The sequence below is a fragment of the Oncorhynchus nerka genome, linkage group LG24, assembly GCF_034236695.1.
Source record: "Oncorhynchus nerka isolate Pitt River linkage group LG24, Oner_Uvic_2.0, whole genome shotgun sequence".
NCBI classification, from domain to species: Eukaryota; Metazoa; Chordata; class Actinopteri; order Salmoniformes; family Salmonidae; genus Oncorhynchus; species Oncorhynchus nerka.
The window spans coordinates 68,117,151-68,134,901 of NC_088419.1; the positions used below are offsets into that span (position 1 = coordinate 68,117,151).

A 17,751-nucleotide genomic window follows, 5' to 3' on the forward strand; every position below is an offset into this window, starting at 1 on the left:
TGAGTGGGCATTCTATGTTGTTTGTCTAGTTTGTCTGTTTCTGTGTTTGGCCTGATATGGTTCTCAATCAGAGGCAGGTGTTAGTCATTGTCTCTGATTGGGAACCATATTTAGGTAGCCTGTTTTGTGTTGGGTTTTGTGGGTGATTGTCTCCTGTGTCAGTGTTTGTACCACACGGGACTGGTTTCGGGTTTTCACATTTATTGTTTTGTAGTTTGTTCATGTATAGTTTTTCTTATTAAAAAACCATGAACTTCAACCACGCTGCGTATTGGTCCGCCTCTCCTTCAATGGAAGAACCCCGTAACACTAACAGGATAACTGATACATCCTAACCTGACTTTGTCTGGTAGAGACTGACTCAAAACTCAAAAGTACTGACAATCTGTTTCACCACACTCCAAGCCGGGTCTGCAACGCACCAAAGGGGGGGGGGTGTCACAAACACCAGGAATTTTCAACATCAATTACTCCTCCACACTTAACGCTACCCCAGAAATCACTCCTTTCAATGGTGCCCTGTTCCTAAGAGCAAAGCAAGAAACAGATCTTGACCCAAGTTGCGTGACACGGAGCGCCTGCTCCCTGGGGTTGGAAAGAACACAAACAAATGTCACAAGTCCCCTACAAGTTACCGTCACTGATTCAGATTCTTCTTTATCATGTGTGACGCCATTCTTCCTCAACACACATCTTCCCACTACACTCGGCTCCTCTCCTTCTTCCTCGCTGTCCATAACCACATCTATCCGTTCCCCACGCTCTTGCCACGCCTTCATCCGCTGCATTGCTTGCAGATGTGTGATGGCGTTTCTCCAAAACCCCACTTCGGTTCATTAGCCCAATTTACAAGTTTGGCTATTTCTGACCTCCCATGCTTCCTTCTGTGAAGGAAGTTGTCAAGGAAGTGAGTTTGTGTTTATACAGGACCTCCCGCCCCCACCTACCGTCAACCAATCATGTCAATGCGGAGCTATACGTGGCAATACGGAGCCCTCCACATTGTAAAAAATGTGGGAGGTGCACAGGGATGCGGTAAGGAGCTCTATTTTGCCTCTGCAAGCTGACGGAAGCTCCGAAATTGCGTCACACTCTCCATATGGAGCCTCTAGACCGCATTGCCAGAGTAAGCATACATCGGTTTAAGACGGAGGCTTGCACTGCTGGTGCTGGCACATGCACAGATCAAATACACTGCTGGATCTCCAATTAAAGATATGCTCCAGAACTTTGGCAACTACTAAATGTTTTTTAAACATCCCTCTTTGGGCTGGATGTGTCAAATATGTGTAGTTCATGCATAATCTATGAGCAGAGAGAGATAGCAATGATGGACCATTTTTGGCCAGGGAGAGCTACTTTCAGAACTGCTGGCTAAGTATACAAAATGACCATAGAATCTCTTTAAGCAGTCCTAATAATACAAAAGATTGTTCAGAAACCAGGTGTTTTAAGCGGTGTATGCTTACAAGGCTGCCAAGAATAGAGAGAGATCATGAGCAGATGGGATCCTGCATTTTTAGCATGTTTTTACAAAAATATTTTTCCACAAGGACATATACAGGATACTACCCTCCACAACATAACCTTCACTACAACCTGATTTGGACAAAAATCCCTGGAAGGAATCCTACTACCAAATATTTATATTTCCAAGTAATATACAGGTAATACTCTGGCAAACCAATGACCAGCAAAATTATCAGAACAGAAAACACCATACAACCTGGAACTGAGTGTGTAATGTGAAGCTACTTCTAAAGCCAATAATAAAAATAAATTACACTGATATAAATTTTACTTTATAAGGACTGAATGCTAATTTCAGGCTACCAAGCTTGCTAGGGCAAAACAAATCCGGCTGTAACTTCAATTAGCACTGAGGTGTGAAGTGAGAGGTGTCAAAGCCCTTGAGCCCAACAATTGCAAGGGGATTTCACAGCCTCCTTCACCCAAATGCAGAGGCCATTGAAGCCCCCTCCCTCTGTGCAGAGGTCATTACAATACAGTACCCCTTGGATTCATCTATATTTTGAACTGATATGCACTTCCATTGTAAATTACCTCAATAAGAAACAATATTGTTGCTTGGATGAAATCAGAAGATATCCTACTCGCAATCTCCAAAATACAGCCACAGGACAACTTTGTTTGGATGTCGTAAAGGACCATTCGCCAAAACTGAAAAGAATAGCTAGCTAACAACCTCCTTTTGCACATGGAAAAGAAATGGTGGGCAAAGACTTGCTAACTACGTTAGCTAGCTAGCTGGGATTTTCTACAAGGAATCTGCCTCCTGAAAAAAGCTTCTCCCAAGCGGGTGTGACACCTACTCCAGTTGCCTGCAGCACTGCTGCTTGGATTCCACCTGGCAATCTGTTGACTGTCTGCCCTGGCCTGTCTCTCCCTGTCTGTTACAAGTTCCCCTTTCACTTGCCTCCAGCACACACACACTTAAACACACACCACAGACATTGGACTGATCTGAATGTTAGGTAGGCTAATTAACTTGTGAAGCTAATTATGTGACCTTACTCAGAAACACTTTAATTAACTAGTATAGGCCCACTATTTCTTTACTTGGTCTCATACATTTATAGCCTACTTGACTCATAGAGAGTTACTCACTCAAGTTATCTTGTTGGGGCAAGTGACTCTTTGAACTTACAATTTTTATTTATTTATAAAAAAATATTTAACCTTTATTTAACCAGGTAGGCTAGTTGAGAACAAGTTCTCATTCACAACTGTGACCTGGTCAAGATAAAGCAAAGCAGTTCGACACATACAACAACACAGAGTTACACATGGAATAAACAAATATACAATCAATAATACAGTAGAAAAATGTCTATATACATTGTGTGCAAATGAGGTAAGATAAGGGAGGTAGGGCAATAACAATGGCAATATTTAATTTAATTTTCTTCTGCTTTATGCTATTTGCCTCATGACGCCTTTGTTGACGATGAACTTGCTTGTTTTCCCAACCGCGGGACAGACTATGTTTGTTCCCACATTCTGGACTCTGACTCTCTATCGGTTACATAGACTCTTGGTCTCCCATCCTAGTCTAACCACCTCTATCTGGCTTTGTATTCATGTAACCTGATAAGGTTGCTGTATAATATGATCTTGTTGCCATCTGATGCGCATTCAAATGTCATAAAAAATCAACACTGCAGAGCTCTCCCTGTCCTCTGCCGTGCCCTGATTGTATTACTGCTGATGATATCTGGAAATGTGCATGTACAAAGAGTGTTTTGAACAGTGATGTTAACCTTTCTGGTTATAACCTTTTCGGCAAGACAGAAGGTGGTGGAGTGGCAATCTTTACCAAGGAACACCTTCAGTGCTCGGTTGTCTCCACCAAGCCTGTCCCCAAACAAATTGATTTGCTGGTTTTAAGCATTAAACTTTCAAATAGCTCTTTGTTGACTGTTGCAGGGTGTTATCGTCCACCATCAGTACCGGCCTGTACCCTACCTAAACTCTCTCCTGGCCCCTTACACTAAGTCTGAATTTGTCTTGCTAGGTTACCTAAACTGGTACATGCTTAAACCACCTGACAGAGTCCTAAAGTAATGGGACTCCCTAAATCTTTCTCAGATTATTACCAATCTCATTTGGTATTTCTCCAAACACCCACAAAAGGCTACTCTCGTTGATGTTCACAAACAATCCTGATAGGTATCAGTCTGGTGTTTTCTGTAATGACCTTAGTGATCACTGTTTTACAGCCTGTGTTCATAATTGCTGCTCAGTGAAATGACCTGTGCTGATTTGTCATAGACGCTTGCTAAAAAACTTTAATAAGCAAGCCTTCCTCCATGACCTGTTCTCTGTAAATTGGAATAGAATCTGCTTGATCCCCTTTGTCGAAGATGCTTAGACCTTCTTTTTAATATTTTCAGTGGTATTGTTCAATGCCACCCATATAGAAAATGAGAATTAAAAACAGGTTCAACCCCTGGTTCGACCGTGATCTGGCAGAGTTACTCCACCTCAAGTATTCCATTAGGCGAAAGGCTCAGCACACGCATACTCAGGCTGACTGGCTCTCGTTCAGGCAAATGAGAAATAAGTGTACTCAGGCTATCCGGGAGGCCAAAGTTAGTTACTCTAAGGAGCAGTTCTCTCTCTGTGGGCCTAACACCAAGAAGTTCTGGAAAACGGTTAAAGACCTGGAGAATAAACCCTCCTCCTCACAACAGCCCATGTCCCTTAATGTTGATGATGTTGTTGTTACTGACAAGGAGCACATGGCTGATCTGTTTAATCACCACTTCATTAAGTCAGAATTCCTATTTGACTCAGCCATGTCTCATTGCCCGTCCAACATTTCCTCATCTCCCACCCCTTCTAATGCGACTAGCCACGATGCTCCTCCCTCTTTTTCCCCTGCCCCACTACAAAGTTTCTCCCTGCAGGCAGTCACTGAGACTTGACCCCCCAAAAACATCTAGGTCAGATGGTTTAGAGCCCTTCTTCTTTATGTTTGCTACCCCTATAATCGCCAAGCCTATCACTGACCTTTGTAACCTGTCTCTCCTCTCTGGGGAGGTTCCCATTGCTTGAAATGCAGCCACGGTTCATCCTTTATTTAAAAGGGGAGACGAAGCTGATCCTAACTTTTATAGGACTATTTCTATTTTGCCCTGTTTATCAAAAGTGTTGTAAAAACGTTCAATATAAACTGACTGGCTTTGTTGAAGTCTATAGTATTCTCTCTGGTGTGAAATCTGGTTTCCGCTCAGGTTAGAGATGTGTCACTGCAACCTTAAAGGTCTTAAATTATGTCATCTTTGCTCTTGATTCTAAGCAATGTTGAGCTGATATTTTTATTGACTTGGCCAATGCTTTTGATACGGTAGACCATTCCAATCTTGTGGCCCAGCTAAGGAGTATTGGTGTCTCTGAGGGGTCTTTGGGCTGGTTTGCTAACTACCTCTCTCAAAGAGTGCAGTCTATAAAGTCAGAACATCTGTTGTCTCAGCCACTGCCTGTCACCAAGGGAATACCCAAGGCTCGATCCTAGACCTATCTGAGATACCTACTGCAGCCCTCATCCACATACAACACCCGTTCTGCCAGTCACATTCTGTTAAAGGACCACAAAGCACACACATCCCTGGGGCACTCCTCTTTTCAGTTCGCTGCAGCTAGCGACTCGAACGAGCTGCAAAAAACACTCAAACTAGACAGTTTTATCTCCATCTCTTCAGTCAAAGACTCAATCATGGACACTCTTACTGTCTCTTCATTCTTGCCCTTGTGCTGTTGTCTGTGCCCAATAATGTTTGCTCCATGTTTTGTGCTGCAACCATGTTGTTGTCATGTCGTGTTGCTACTATGCTGTGTTGTCATGTGTTGCTGCCATGCTATGTTGTTGTCTTAGGTCTCTCTTTATGTAGTGTTGTGGTGTCTCTCTTGTCATGAGGTGTGTTTCGTCCTATATTTTTATTTTTAATCCCAGCACATCGTCCCTGCAGGAGGCCTTTTGTTTCTTGGTAGGACATCATTGTAAATAAGAATTTGATTCGTTAAATTAATTAAATAAATAAAATGCAATGATTATAACTTCATGCCGACTGAGATAAGCACAGTAAGGTTTTTACATGACTAATGCCATAATCAGTTTAATATCAAATTATTAGTATGCATGTACTGTTGCCCCAATGAGTCAACTGTTGCACCATTGCCATCTAGAGGATACACCATGTAAGGAAAGGCTTACTGTCCATACACACCCCTTCTCAGAACAGTCAGGATCTAGAAGACTTTGGTAATACAAAGACAGGAGATTCCATGCGCTCACCGATACTTGGGACTATCCTGACAGTGTGCACTACATCAGAGCATGTAGTTACCAGGAGCAAGTCAAAAATCATGTAATATAAGGGACTTGTTAATTGCAGTTCAACTTTGTGGGAATGGCAGTGGAGATGAGTGGAGTAGAACTGTGAAAAGATGCCATGCTTTCTGATTTACAGTGTCCTGGCAACAGGATGGGTCAGGGGGCATGGCCTAAGTCTTCAAAGACATTCTATCGTTCTGCAGACAAATGGAACCCCCTCCTCTTTGTCCTTGGAGTTCAGCAGGAAAAATAATCCTTGGCAGCAAGTGTCCTCTATGGGTGTGTGTGCGTGTGTTCAGGCCTCTGGGTCCTTTACAGTACTATGCTCTGTGGGTTGAATACCTTTGTTAGATAACACACACCATGGTAGTTAGAACACTTGATCAGGTTCACATGTCAATTATTAACTAGAGTTCCTCTCATGCCACACTGAAAGCTACTTTCCCAGTCAGTATCTTCCTGGACTTATATACAGTATATAATAACTCAATTTCAAATGGTTATTCCCTATTCTCTATTCTCCATCTGGTTCCAGAAAACAAAGTACTACCAGTCAGTGAGTTCTAAACTGTTTCATCTCAGACTAAAAACAGAGCCAAACTCAAGTTTACTGTAGCCATCTATGGCTCTGAAGTCCTCCTTTACATTAGTGGATGTACTGCCATCTGCTGGTAAAACAGTAAAGCATTGGAGGGTTTCAGCAGTGTGTCAGAAACAGCTCTAGATCAGTGGTTTCCTATCTTTTAGGGTGCTTGGACCCAACTAAAGCTTCTGGTCTTCATCGTGACTCAAGTACCTTACCAAATTCATGCATAACTCAGTATTGCGCTGTGACCCAGGAGGACCCACTAGTAGGGGTGGGCATTTCCAGTCCTCAAGGGCCTGATTGGTGTCACAGTTTAGCCCCAGCCCCAGCTAACACACCTGACTCCAATAATCACTTAATCAGTTTAGAATGCAATTTGATTAATCAGCTGTGTTTGCTAGGGATGGAGAAAAGTGTGACACCAATCAGGCCCTCAAGGACTGGAGTTGTCCAACTCTGCAGGGACCCAACCCATCATTTAGGCACCAGTGCCCTACAGGAATAATAGCCCACAGACTATACACTACAACAGGACTTTGGCCTGTGGGTGGGCGGTGTGTTCAATCTTACCTAGCCTCTATCAAAACACTTAAATAACTGTCTGTTATTTTCTAAGGCCTCGGTACTCCATCTGATAACACAATCATTACAGGAGGTAATTCAGAGGAAAGGACTGGGCCTGTTTGTATACTGGTCAAATGGATCCTTCCTTGAGGTCATCAATGGTCTGTAGGAGATTAGATAAGTGATCAAGTGAAAGCAAAGTTACTATTCAGTTACCGGAAAGAAGGATTCCTTCCTGAAGTATTGAAGCAGACAAACAAAAAGGTGGGATGGGTCCACAATCATATGTTGCATAACGCTTACTTCAATTCTATTTATTTTTACTGTTTTCACTGCTTCACAGATAGTGTACACAGACATTTCAGCTTTGCAGCCTTTTTCAGTGTGTTGGTAGATATCTTTTTAATTCAAAACAGCATTTGTAGTGAACACAGGTGAGCACCAGGTGCTTCTAATCAGGGTTGTCACTCATCTGCCAAGCAGGGATGTGGCTTCTCTGGTCTACCTGTATACAGGTTAGTCACAAAGAAATACTGAATTATAGGTTATGGGAGCAGGCATGAAGGGGCAATTGAGAGTATCAGGAGTGAACCATTCATGAATCAATTGCCTTACGTGTCTGCTCACTTGGATACATTACATCCATTCATGAGCTTGATTTCCTTTGTGGTAAGCTCATGGCTTCTCTTTGGAGTCATTTAACTAAGTATTGAAGCAGACCTGTATTGTACCAAGTTCAAAATGGCTTTCCAACTTCACCACCAAAAACACACACCCCACAGTGGTCATTACAAACGTGTGTTTATTGGGGTAGTAAGGCACTGTACAATGATACGGACATTAAAGCCCTGTTCCACAGAAGAATGAATGAATGGATGCTTAGTCGAGATGTAAGTATTAGTGATTTTATTTTGATCTCTTTTTGTCCCCATTTGGACTAATCTTCCAAGAGTCCTTAAACATTAAAATACAATTTATAATACAAACACACTTTCACATATAACACACTATTACAAACATACATAATACTAGCATAATGACCCAATAAATGCTCAATCTAAAAAATATATAGATTTTTCATCTACTATAATCCCACAACATTTCTATATACTATATTTAAATTGTTTTAAAATAATGTTTACATTTATATATTGAAAGGTTTCTAGTTTGCTCAGTTAATTTATTCAATTTCTGTATTGCTCTAAATCGAAATGTTCTTTTGCCTATTTCTCCTTTCTGTCTGGATAACACATAGATGGTGGACAATTTATTCCTAGTATTTACGGAATGTCTGTCTCTTACCAACTGAATACCATTGTGAATAGAACTTGGCCGTTTTAAATGATGTATATTATAAAATAAAATAAGCATGTTTTTTTCAATTACCTTGTCGATTGATGACCAACAAAGACCACTGCACATGACTGCAACAGAGGAACCATATCTCCTTAAAACAATCCTTGCTGCTTTATTCTGTGCATTCTGCAGTCTCCTAACTTCACTTGATGATGCATTTCGCCTGACCACCGAACAGTAGTTCACCTGACTCTCAATTAATGCTTGTGTTATTTGCTGAATAATTTTTCCTGGTAAATATTTAGCTATCCTTCTGATTATGCATGCTGTTTTAATATATATATATATATTTTTTACATAGATTAGTTATTTGAGACGACCATGATAAGCAGTTGTCTAGCTACACTCCCAATAGTTTGGTTTCTGACACTTCTTCAATTTGTACTCCTCCCATACTTAATTGTATCCCATGCTGTTTTGGCCTTTTCCTAGTTGAACAGACCAACATAATTTGGTTTTCTTGGTGTTTAAAACAAATTTGTTTTGGCAAACCCACTTCCTGATATTCTCCAAATCTCCTTGTAAAGCCTGCTGTACCTGTTGAACCGATTGTCTTGCTGCATAAATTGTAGTATCATCTGCAAATATAGTAAATTGAGTTTCAACCAAGGCATAGGGAAGGTCGTTGGTATATATTAAATAAAGAAGTGGCCCAAGGCAGCTGCCCTGCGGTATTCCACAGTTTAACACATTAGGGGAAGGAAATGAACCATTGATATAGGTGGACTGTTTCCTGTCAGTTAGATATGACTGTACCCAATTCAATGCTACCTCCTTAAAACCATAATAGTGAGATACTTTGATTAGTGCATCTAAAACATACAAGATTGTCAACAATGAAAAGTCACAAAATAACTGGATTAGTAGCAGTAGATACTCTTGCAGTGCCCCCCCCCCCCCCCCCCCCCCCATTGGGGAACAGTTCAGCGGCTTCGGCACCAGAAAGAGCGGGAATAACCATACACTTCTGACCAGGCTGAGCGCGACAGGAGAAATATGAAGTAAAAACCCAAGATGGCACCTGTAAAGTTCACTTTAAAAAAATGTGTCATACCTTTTCAAGTTGACCAATATCGAAATGAGATCAAGTGTTTATCTTCCAGTCAACATGTGTACCTTCCAGTCAACAGGTGTGGCCAACTTCTCGAGAGCAGTGAGCTGCAGAGAGTCGATGACACGAGTGGTGGCCGGGTACATGATGGACAGCTTCATGTTCTTATCTGGACCAACCACAAACACCTGGGGGAGGGACCAAAGGGGAAGGGTCACAAACACAACTTGGACCTTAATTTTTTTCAGCAAAAATATGTTGCCCTTTACGTCTCATGGGTGTGTGTGTGTGACCTCACTTACACAGAGTGCGGTGAGGGGCATGCCACCCTTGTCAATCTCATCAGGGTCCAGCATGCCCAGCTGAACAGAGCTCCCTCATCATCAGCGATGATGGGGAAGGGCAGGGGAGAGCACCCACTCTCACTGTTAAACGTCACATCACATCCTACAGACAGAGAGAGGTTAGAATTCAGGGGTCAGCAATGAGGGGGAAGGGCAGGGGACCGTATCACCTTTAGTGGCAATGATTTTGATCATTTAAATCTTTACAGACTACACCACTGCTAGTAGGGTAAAAGTGTCCTTTCTTTGCTCAGTAACTCACTCATGTAATCATGGTGTGAACTACAAACAGAAACTGACTGTATCTGTAGTATAATCTACAGAACTAGTCTGAAATGTAAACTATAGAACCTCACACTCTGCTCTTTCAGACACATCAACATTAGGGTGACTGGTTTAGAGCAGGTTGTGGCCAGAGTGCATGTTTTTATTTTCAAGTGTTAAAATGGCGGAGAACGTTCCTGTGTTCACAGCAGCAGTATAAATAGCAGTAGTATGGCTGGACTTCAGATGAAATTAATACTGTTCCTCATTGTGGGAAGGAAGGCTGCCATTAGTCACACGGTTACAGAAATGTATGTGTTGGTAGAGGGGGTTGGGGCAAGTGGTTTTCACAGGACAGATTTTCAATACGTAGTTTTTCTTTTCTTCCCAAAAACTTGTTGTTGCGAACTTTGGAAGACTGGGGCAGTGTTGCTGTAACCTAGCAACCTATCCATATGGCCCATCACCAATACCCCAGTGTAAGATTTGATAACTTGGCAGGCCAGAGGAACTCTTTCCCTGTTGGACCTGAGAGAGGCTTTGGCGGGAGGAGGTCAAATGTTTAGGACCTTGCAGATAGAAATGTAATGAATAGAGCTAACTGTTCTACATGACAGACAAACATGTTCTACACAATATATTTTTGTAAAGAAATGGCCATCTGTGAATGCAGTGGAGCCAGAGTAACAGCTGTGCAGACTAAACCAGTCTTGGGGGATTACACAGGGTTTGTGCATGTAATTTTGATTTAGACATGGCTGACAGTGTTACAATATGGTAGTAAATCTGTGAGAGAGTGGCTGCCCATATTGTAGTTAGGCAATGTGCTCTACATTTTAACCACTTAGGCAATGGATGCAGAGAGACAGGTAGAGGCAAACCTTGCTCCTGGCAAGATGGTCAGCCACGCTGTCTATGGACAGAGCGATCATCTTGACGTTGCGTTTCTTAAACTCAAAGTTGATCTTGGCAGCACAGGCCAGTTCTGTGGTACACACTGGAGTAAAGTCCTGGGTGTGGGAGAACAGGACTCCCCATCTGGAGGAGAGAAGCTATCAGTAGGTCTCAAGACAGAGTAGAGGAAATACCAGTCCAAATGCTCTGCAGCCAGAGAGCAAGAAGTGGGTAGGGGTGGGAACAGACTCAGGCCTAAAACATTACACAGTGTTCGTGTTTCACTTTAGCCGTTAACACGTCGGACTACGTAAAGGCAGGTGGATGGAAAGACTGAAAATTATGTGACCAGTCTTTGGAATATTTGGTTAATCAATGATGCAACAGTGTGTGGAGTGTGTAAGTGTGAAGAAAATAACAGGAAAACTTGTGGTACTGGTAACAGATGCTTCATAGAACCACACCTTTTTAGTATCATGTTACATCAAAACAATAGACTGGGTCATGGGCTATTAAAGCAAACTCTCTAAACATTGCTCTCCTCCCATCCCTTCACCACTCATTGTGTCAGACTGGGACAAAATTATTCAAAGTAGTGTAACAGGTGGTCTTTGGTAGGACAGGTCAGGACAGTAATTGTGACCACCGTCTGATGTTTTTACTGAAGTACCACAATTTACACATCATTCTGTATTCAGTGTTGGAGAGTAGTGAACTACATGTAGGTTAACTAGTAATTTAATTACATTTTGAGGTAACTCCCTCTGTTTGAGCCAAGTGTTTGAGTAACTAAACTAGCCAGCTGCATTTGCTAGCTAAGTAAGTGAAAATTTAAAAAACAAACAGCATATCTAGCTTCTCCTTCATTTTTTAAAGAAATTAATTCGTTAAAAACTGTTGTCTTTCTCTCTTTGAGTCAACTACTCAGCACATGTTATGCACTTCAGTGCTAGATAGCTGTAGCTTATGCTTTCAGTACTAAATTAATTCTCTGATCCTTTGATTTCATGTTCATGGTGTAAGATCGCTGATAGGTTGGAGGACGTCCTGTGTAAGTCTATGGAAGGGGGTGAGAACCAAGAGCCTCCTAGGTTTTGAAGTCAATGCACCAAGAGGATGGAAGCTAGCTGACCTCCGGCTACATCATGCTGCAGAGTGTTGTTGAGGCTACTGCAGACCTTCATTGCAAAACAGTGTCCTTTAATAAATTATTTGGTGAATATATTTAGTCTAGTTTTCAATGTTTAACCATTTTTAATTTTAAGAAATTCAGTGAGGATGGTCCTCCCCTTCATCTGAGGAGCCTCCACTGGCCTGTATCTATCCTCAGTATAACATCAAAGATCCTGGAAAGAGTTGACATGAGCAAATTTATGAATGTCAACAAAGTCTAATGTGTGATTTTCAGTCGTGTTTGTCTACTTTACGTGACTGACTTCATCAGGAAAGAGATTGATAAGGGAAATATCTGTGGAATGGTACTGCTTGACCTGCAGAAGGTTAACCACTGTCTCCCAATCTCCAAACTGGAAAGGGAAAGGGGGTTAGCAAGTGGTAGAGGTTAATGGTTCACTGTCTAAGGCAAAACCAATGAGTTGTGGCATTCCACAGGGGAGCGTGGTTGGGTCTCTTCTATTTTTACTGTATAAAAAATGTGTGTTCTTGCCATCTTTTCCTTTATGCAGATGACTCTACTCTTCTGGTGTCTCACAAAAGTAAAACTATGTTGGAGCGCATACTTAGCACAGAGCTTACTAACATTAGCAAATGGCTTTGAGCTAATACGCTATCTCTACACTTAGGTAAACCGGAGGCAATTATTTTTGGGTTCAGACCTAAATTGTGTAGGTCCTCTGAAATCAGAGTGAAGTTAGGAGGTGAGGTGCGGCCTACTAAAACCTCTGTTAGCTACCTTGTATGTATCCTCTATGGAAACTTGGGAGGTGTGAGCATGGCCACTAAAGTGCTAGGGAAGGGTAATACCAGGACTAAGTTTTGGGCTAGAAAGTCCAAGCTGCATGACAAGAACTCCATGAGAGCGCCAGCCACTGCCCCAATTCAATGCCATTTTGACTACTTTAGTACTTCCTGGTTCGAGCTAGCCCAGAATAAGCTGATCGGGGTAGTATTGAAGGTGAGTCTACGTACTCACATAGACAGGAGCAGCTTTCAGGAACTTAACTGGCTGCCTGTTGAGGGTGTCTTAGATCAGACTGGGTTAGGTTTACAGGAGTATTTATGGTTCTGCACCGAGATATCTAAGTGATTACTTTCCCCATGCTAAAGTTGCACACAATCACAGCACCTGATCAGGTGTTGCTAATGTGTGCTTCTACAGGTTCAGGAGTAATGCTGGGAAGGTACTTTCTTGTATACTGGAGCCTCAGAGTGGAATGAGTTGCCTCTGCCCACAAAAAGGACATCCTCTCTGCGAAGCTTTAAAAATAATGTAAAAAAACTGCCCATATGAATGTACCCTACGATGTAACTGCAATGATAGATAGTTGTTCTTTGTTTTTATGTTTTATTATCTCGCTGTCATACTGTGTTCAACAGTGTTCAATCTTGCCTAGCCATCTTGTTTCAAGAGGACCACATTGGAAATAAGTCCCAGACTTTGTCATATCGTAGATGACTTTGCTTAAGCTTTTTCAAGTTGTGTGTTTTTTTAAATGGTCGGATTAATAAACTATACAAAATAAAAATACTTTGGATGGTCACCTGGCTCGGAGACAAAAGTGAATTGAAGCACACACTCCTAAACAATGGCAACCTTGTCTGGTCAGTCACACACTCTCAGTGCAGGCTGGTTTAACACACTGGTGCTATTGTGTTCCTCTAAACGATTGACTGACATTTTAATAGTGATTGAGGGACAACATCTTTTGTGTGACCTCTAGCCTCCACGGTTTTAGGATCTGATATGGGATCAGCGTTCTCCACTTTCCATATGACCCCGAACCACGGATTTACATGTTAAAAACTGAAACTGGCAATGGAACTGAAACTGTCGTGGCAATGAGCATGCAGCCAAGCAAGTATATTTGTTTATTGTCTGTATGTCGAATGTTATACAAACACACCATCAGTGAATTAGGCTACTGATTATGCAATTGATGACAGTCTGCTGCAGATACAAAATAACAGTTCAAATCAAAATGTATTTATTTTATTTCAGCCTCCAGTACATTTACATTTAAGTCATTTAGCAGACGCTCTTATCCACAGTAGTTTGTGTCGGGGGCTAGGGTCAGTTTGTTATATCTGGAGTACTTCTCCTGTCTTACCCGGTGTCCTGTGTGAATTTAAGTATGCTCTCTCTAATTCTCTCTTTCTCTCTTTCTTTCTCTCTCTTGGAGGACCTGAGCCCTAGGACCATGCCTCAGGACTACCTGGCATGATGACTCCTTGCTGTCCCCAGTCCACCTGGCCGTGCTGCTGCTCCAGTTTCAACTGTTCTGCATGCGGCTATGGAACCCTGAACTGTTCACCGGACGTGCTAGCTGTCCCAGACCTGCTGTTTTCAACTCTTTAGAGACAGCAGGAGTGGTAGAGATACTCTTAATGATCATCTATGAAAAGCCAACTGACATTTACTCCTGAGGTGCTGACTTGCTGCACCCTCGACAACTACTGTGATTATTATTATTTGAACATGCTGGTCATTTATGAACATTTGAACATCATGGCCATATTCTGTTATAATCTCCACCCGGCACAGCCAGAAGAGGACTGGCCACCCCTCATTGCCTGGTTCCTCTCTAGGTTTCTTCCTAGGTTTTGGCCTTTCTAGGGCTAGTTTTTCCTAGCCATCGTGCTTCTACACCTGCATTGCTTGCTGTTTGGGGTTTTAGGCTGGGTTTCTGTACAGCACTTTGAGATATCAGCTGATGTACGAAGGGCTTTATAAATACATTTGATTTGACAAAATAACAGTTGAGGTACAGGTAGGCTACCGCAGATCATCACACCGACTTGTTTAGCCTACAACAGGTAGCACTATCTAGTTTCCTAGGAAGTCATGGAATTTGATCTTCCCGATGGTTGTTTCGGCTTCGAAGTTGGGGAATTAGTCTCCTAGCAGTATCCCAGGCATGGTCCTCTCTCAGCGGCGAGGAGACGTGATATAGATGTTATATGGTTTCCACTAGTTATAACAGCCACAAAGTCAAAATTGGCTGTATCGTAAAAACGTTAAGGTTCTTCATTTAAGGTTATGGCTAAGCTAATGTTAAAATAACATTTTAATAATATAAATTGTAGAAATAGTTGGGATTACTGACTTTGTGGCTGTAGTAGGTTATATGCTAGGTAACCTAATGTAGCAGACATAAAATAGGCTCTGGCTCATATCTGTGCCATTTATAGCATCAGTGACTGCATGGGCAGCGCCAGTGAGATCATTTTTATTTTGAAGTAGTCCATTTTCTTCTTCACAATTGGTTGATCCCTCCTGATGACCCAGTTGGTCACTAGAAAGGATCAGCTAATGAAGTTGGTAGTCCCACTCAGTTGACTACATAAATGCCGATGCAAATAGGCCTTTTGGCTCTATGTCTAGGCCAGGGTTTCCCAAACTCGGTCCTGAGGCTGCTCCTGGGAGCACGTTTTGTTTTTTGCCTGCGCACTACACAACTGATTCAAATAATTAAAGCTTGATTATGAGTTGATTATTTGAATCAGCTGTGTAGTGCTGGGGCAAAAACCAAAACGTGCACCCAGGGGGATCCAGGACCGAGTTTGGGAAACCCTGGTCTATACACATGGCCCTGAATGAATGGACAACAGAAGAGAGATTTACTTGTATGTAAAATCCCCCACCAATCAAAGCAGCGATCTCACTGAGGCAGAGGTGATTCGTGTAAAGTTTAAAATGCTTCCTTTTCATATATAAAGACATTTTGATTAAGATTACTAGCTAGCCCTAATAGAAAAATGTATTGCAGTCAATGCACTCTAAGCTTAGCCCTTTGGCATAGCCGTGGGGGGTAGGGGGGTTGCAGTACATCCTGAAAAATCATTTTTTGTATCTAATTATAGATAAGTTGACTAACAAATATTCTACCAAAATGTCAGAAATTATAAGCAGAAACATCTAAATTAAGTATAGAAAAATTATCCCGCACCACCTGTTCAGGATAATGTGCTGTCTCCATCTGTACAGAGCATTTTCTATTGGCCTATTTGCAGGTTAGGGTTGGGTGCAGGACTCAGTTTCACTTCATCACATAGTCAGGCGGTTTCGGATGTGTTATTAACAAATGCGTGTGAACAAACGGCTGACCCGCGCATCACTAGTAAACACGCACACACACTCTTCAGATGCTGGTGCCAGATTCTCTCACACACACACACTTACAACGCTGGTGCCAGATTTTCACACACACACACTTACAATGCTGATGCTAGAAATACACATCCAGGGGGGATCAGGCAGAGTGCCATCTCTTGTCGTCACAAGTCTTCCAACGCTATGAACAGTCAGACACTAGAAGAGACAGAGAATGTCCCCTGTTGGTGTGTAGTGGTGGTGTGGTCCTGGGGTGAAAGAGTGTCTGAATGTCTGCCTGTCTCACAGACAGAAAAATAAACAGACAGAGAGTTACAGAGAGCGAGGGGTCCTCTGTGCAGTCTCTCATATCTCCCACCCCATTCTGCGTCTTCTCCCCTCAGCTCTCATCTCTTTCCCCCTCTCTCTCATATCTCCCACCCCATTCTGCGTCTTCTCCCCTCAGCTCTCATCTCTTTCCCCCTCTCTCTCATATCTCCCACCCCATTCTGCGTCTTCTCCCCTCAGCTCTCATCTCTTTCCCCCTCTCTCTCATATCTCCCACCCCATTCTGCGTCTTCTCCCCTCAGCTCTCATCTCTTTCCCCCTCTCTCTCATATCTCCCACCCCATTCTGCGTCTTCTCCCCTCAGCTCTCATCTCTTTCCCCCTCTCTCTCATATCTCCCACCCCATTCTGCGTCTTCTCCCCTCAGCTCTCATCTCTTTCCCCCTCTCTCTCATATCTCCCACCCCATTCTGCGTCTTCTCCCCTCAGCTCTCATATCTCCCACTCCATTCTGCGTCTTCTCCCCTCAGCTCTCATATCTCCCACCCCATTCTGCGTCTTCTCCCCTCAGCTCTCATCTCTTTCCCCCTCTCTCTCATATCTCCCACCCCATTCTGCGTCTTCTCCCCTCAGCTCTCATATCTCCCACCCCATTCTGCGTCTTCTCCCCTCAGCTCTCATTCTTGACCTGATCCTGGTTGGCATCGTGAAAGTGGTCGTCCGTCGGCGCCGCCCATCCCACAACTGCATGGACATGTTCGCCACCTTCTCCGTGGACTGCTACTCCTTCCCCCCGGGGCACGCCACCCGCGCAGCCATGTGTGCCCATTTCCTGCTGGTCCACTTGGTGCTGGCCACCCCCCTGCGGGTGCTTGTGTTCCTGTGGTCTGGTCTGGTGGGGCTGAGCCGGATGCTGCTGGGAAGACACAACATGACCGAGGTGCTGTTTGGCTTCCTGATGGGCTACTGCCAGTACAACCTGGTGGAGATGCTCTGGGTATCATCGCTGGGCATGCAGGGGCTCCTGGGGCTCATCCAGGGGTGAGAGGAGAGGAGGGGATGGGAGGGTGTGGTAGGTGGGAGACAGACGCCCTGTCCCAATATGTATGAAACATTGACCGATCCTGTCCCATACTGACACTGTGGTCACTCATCATTGCCTGTTCAAGACAAACAACTACAACAAAGCCTACCACGCACCAACCATCCACCCATATGTAACTGCAATCAGAAGTACCTAGGAGCAGGGTGCTCTTCCATACTGCGATAAAAGAGAGAG

The 17,751-nt window shown here is 43.1% G+C and overlaps 1 protein-coding gene and 1 pseudogene across 1 annotated transcript; one reads left to right on the forward strand and one right to left on the reverse strand.

The window, feature by feature from the left end:
- Positions 1-390: 390 nt before the first annotated feature.
- Positions 391-15,012, reverse strand: LOC135564249 (peroxiredoxin-6-like; annotated as a pseudogene).
- Positions 15,013-15,297: 285 nt separating this feature from the next.
- Positions 15,298-17,517, forward strand: LOC115108743 (polyisoprenoid diphosphate/phosphate phosphohydrolase PLPP6-like). Its single transcript, XM_065008514.1, has 2 exons — positions 15,298-15,310; positions 17,003-17,517. The coding sequence occupies exons 1-2, from the start codon at positions 15,298-15,300 to the stop codon at positions 17,515-17,517; spliced, it is 528 nt and encodes a 175-aa protein (XP_064864586.1).
- The last annotated feature ends 234 nt before the right edge of the window (positions 17,518-17,751 follow it).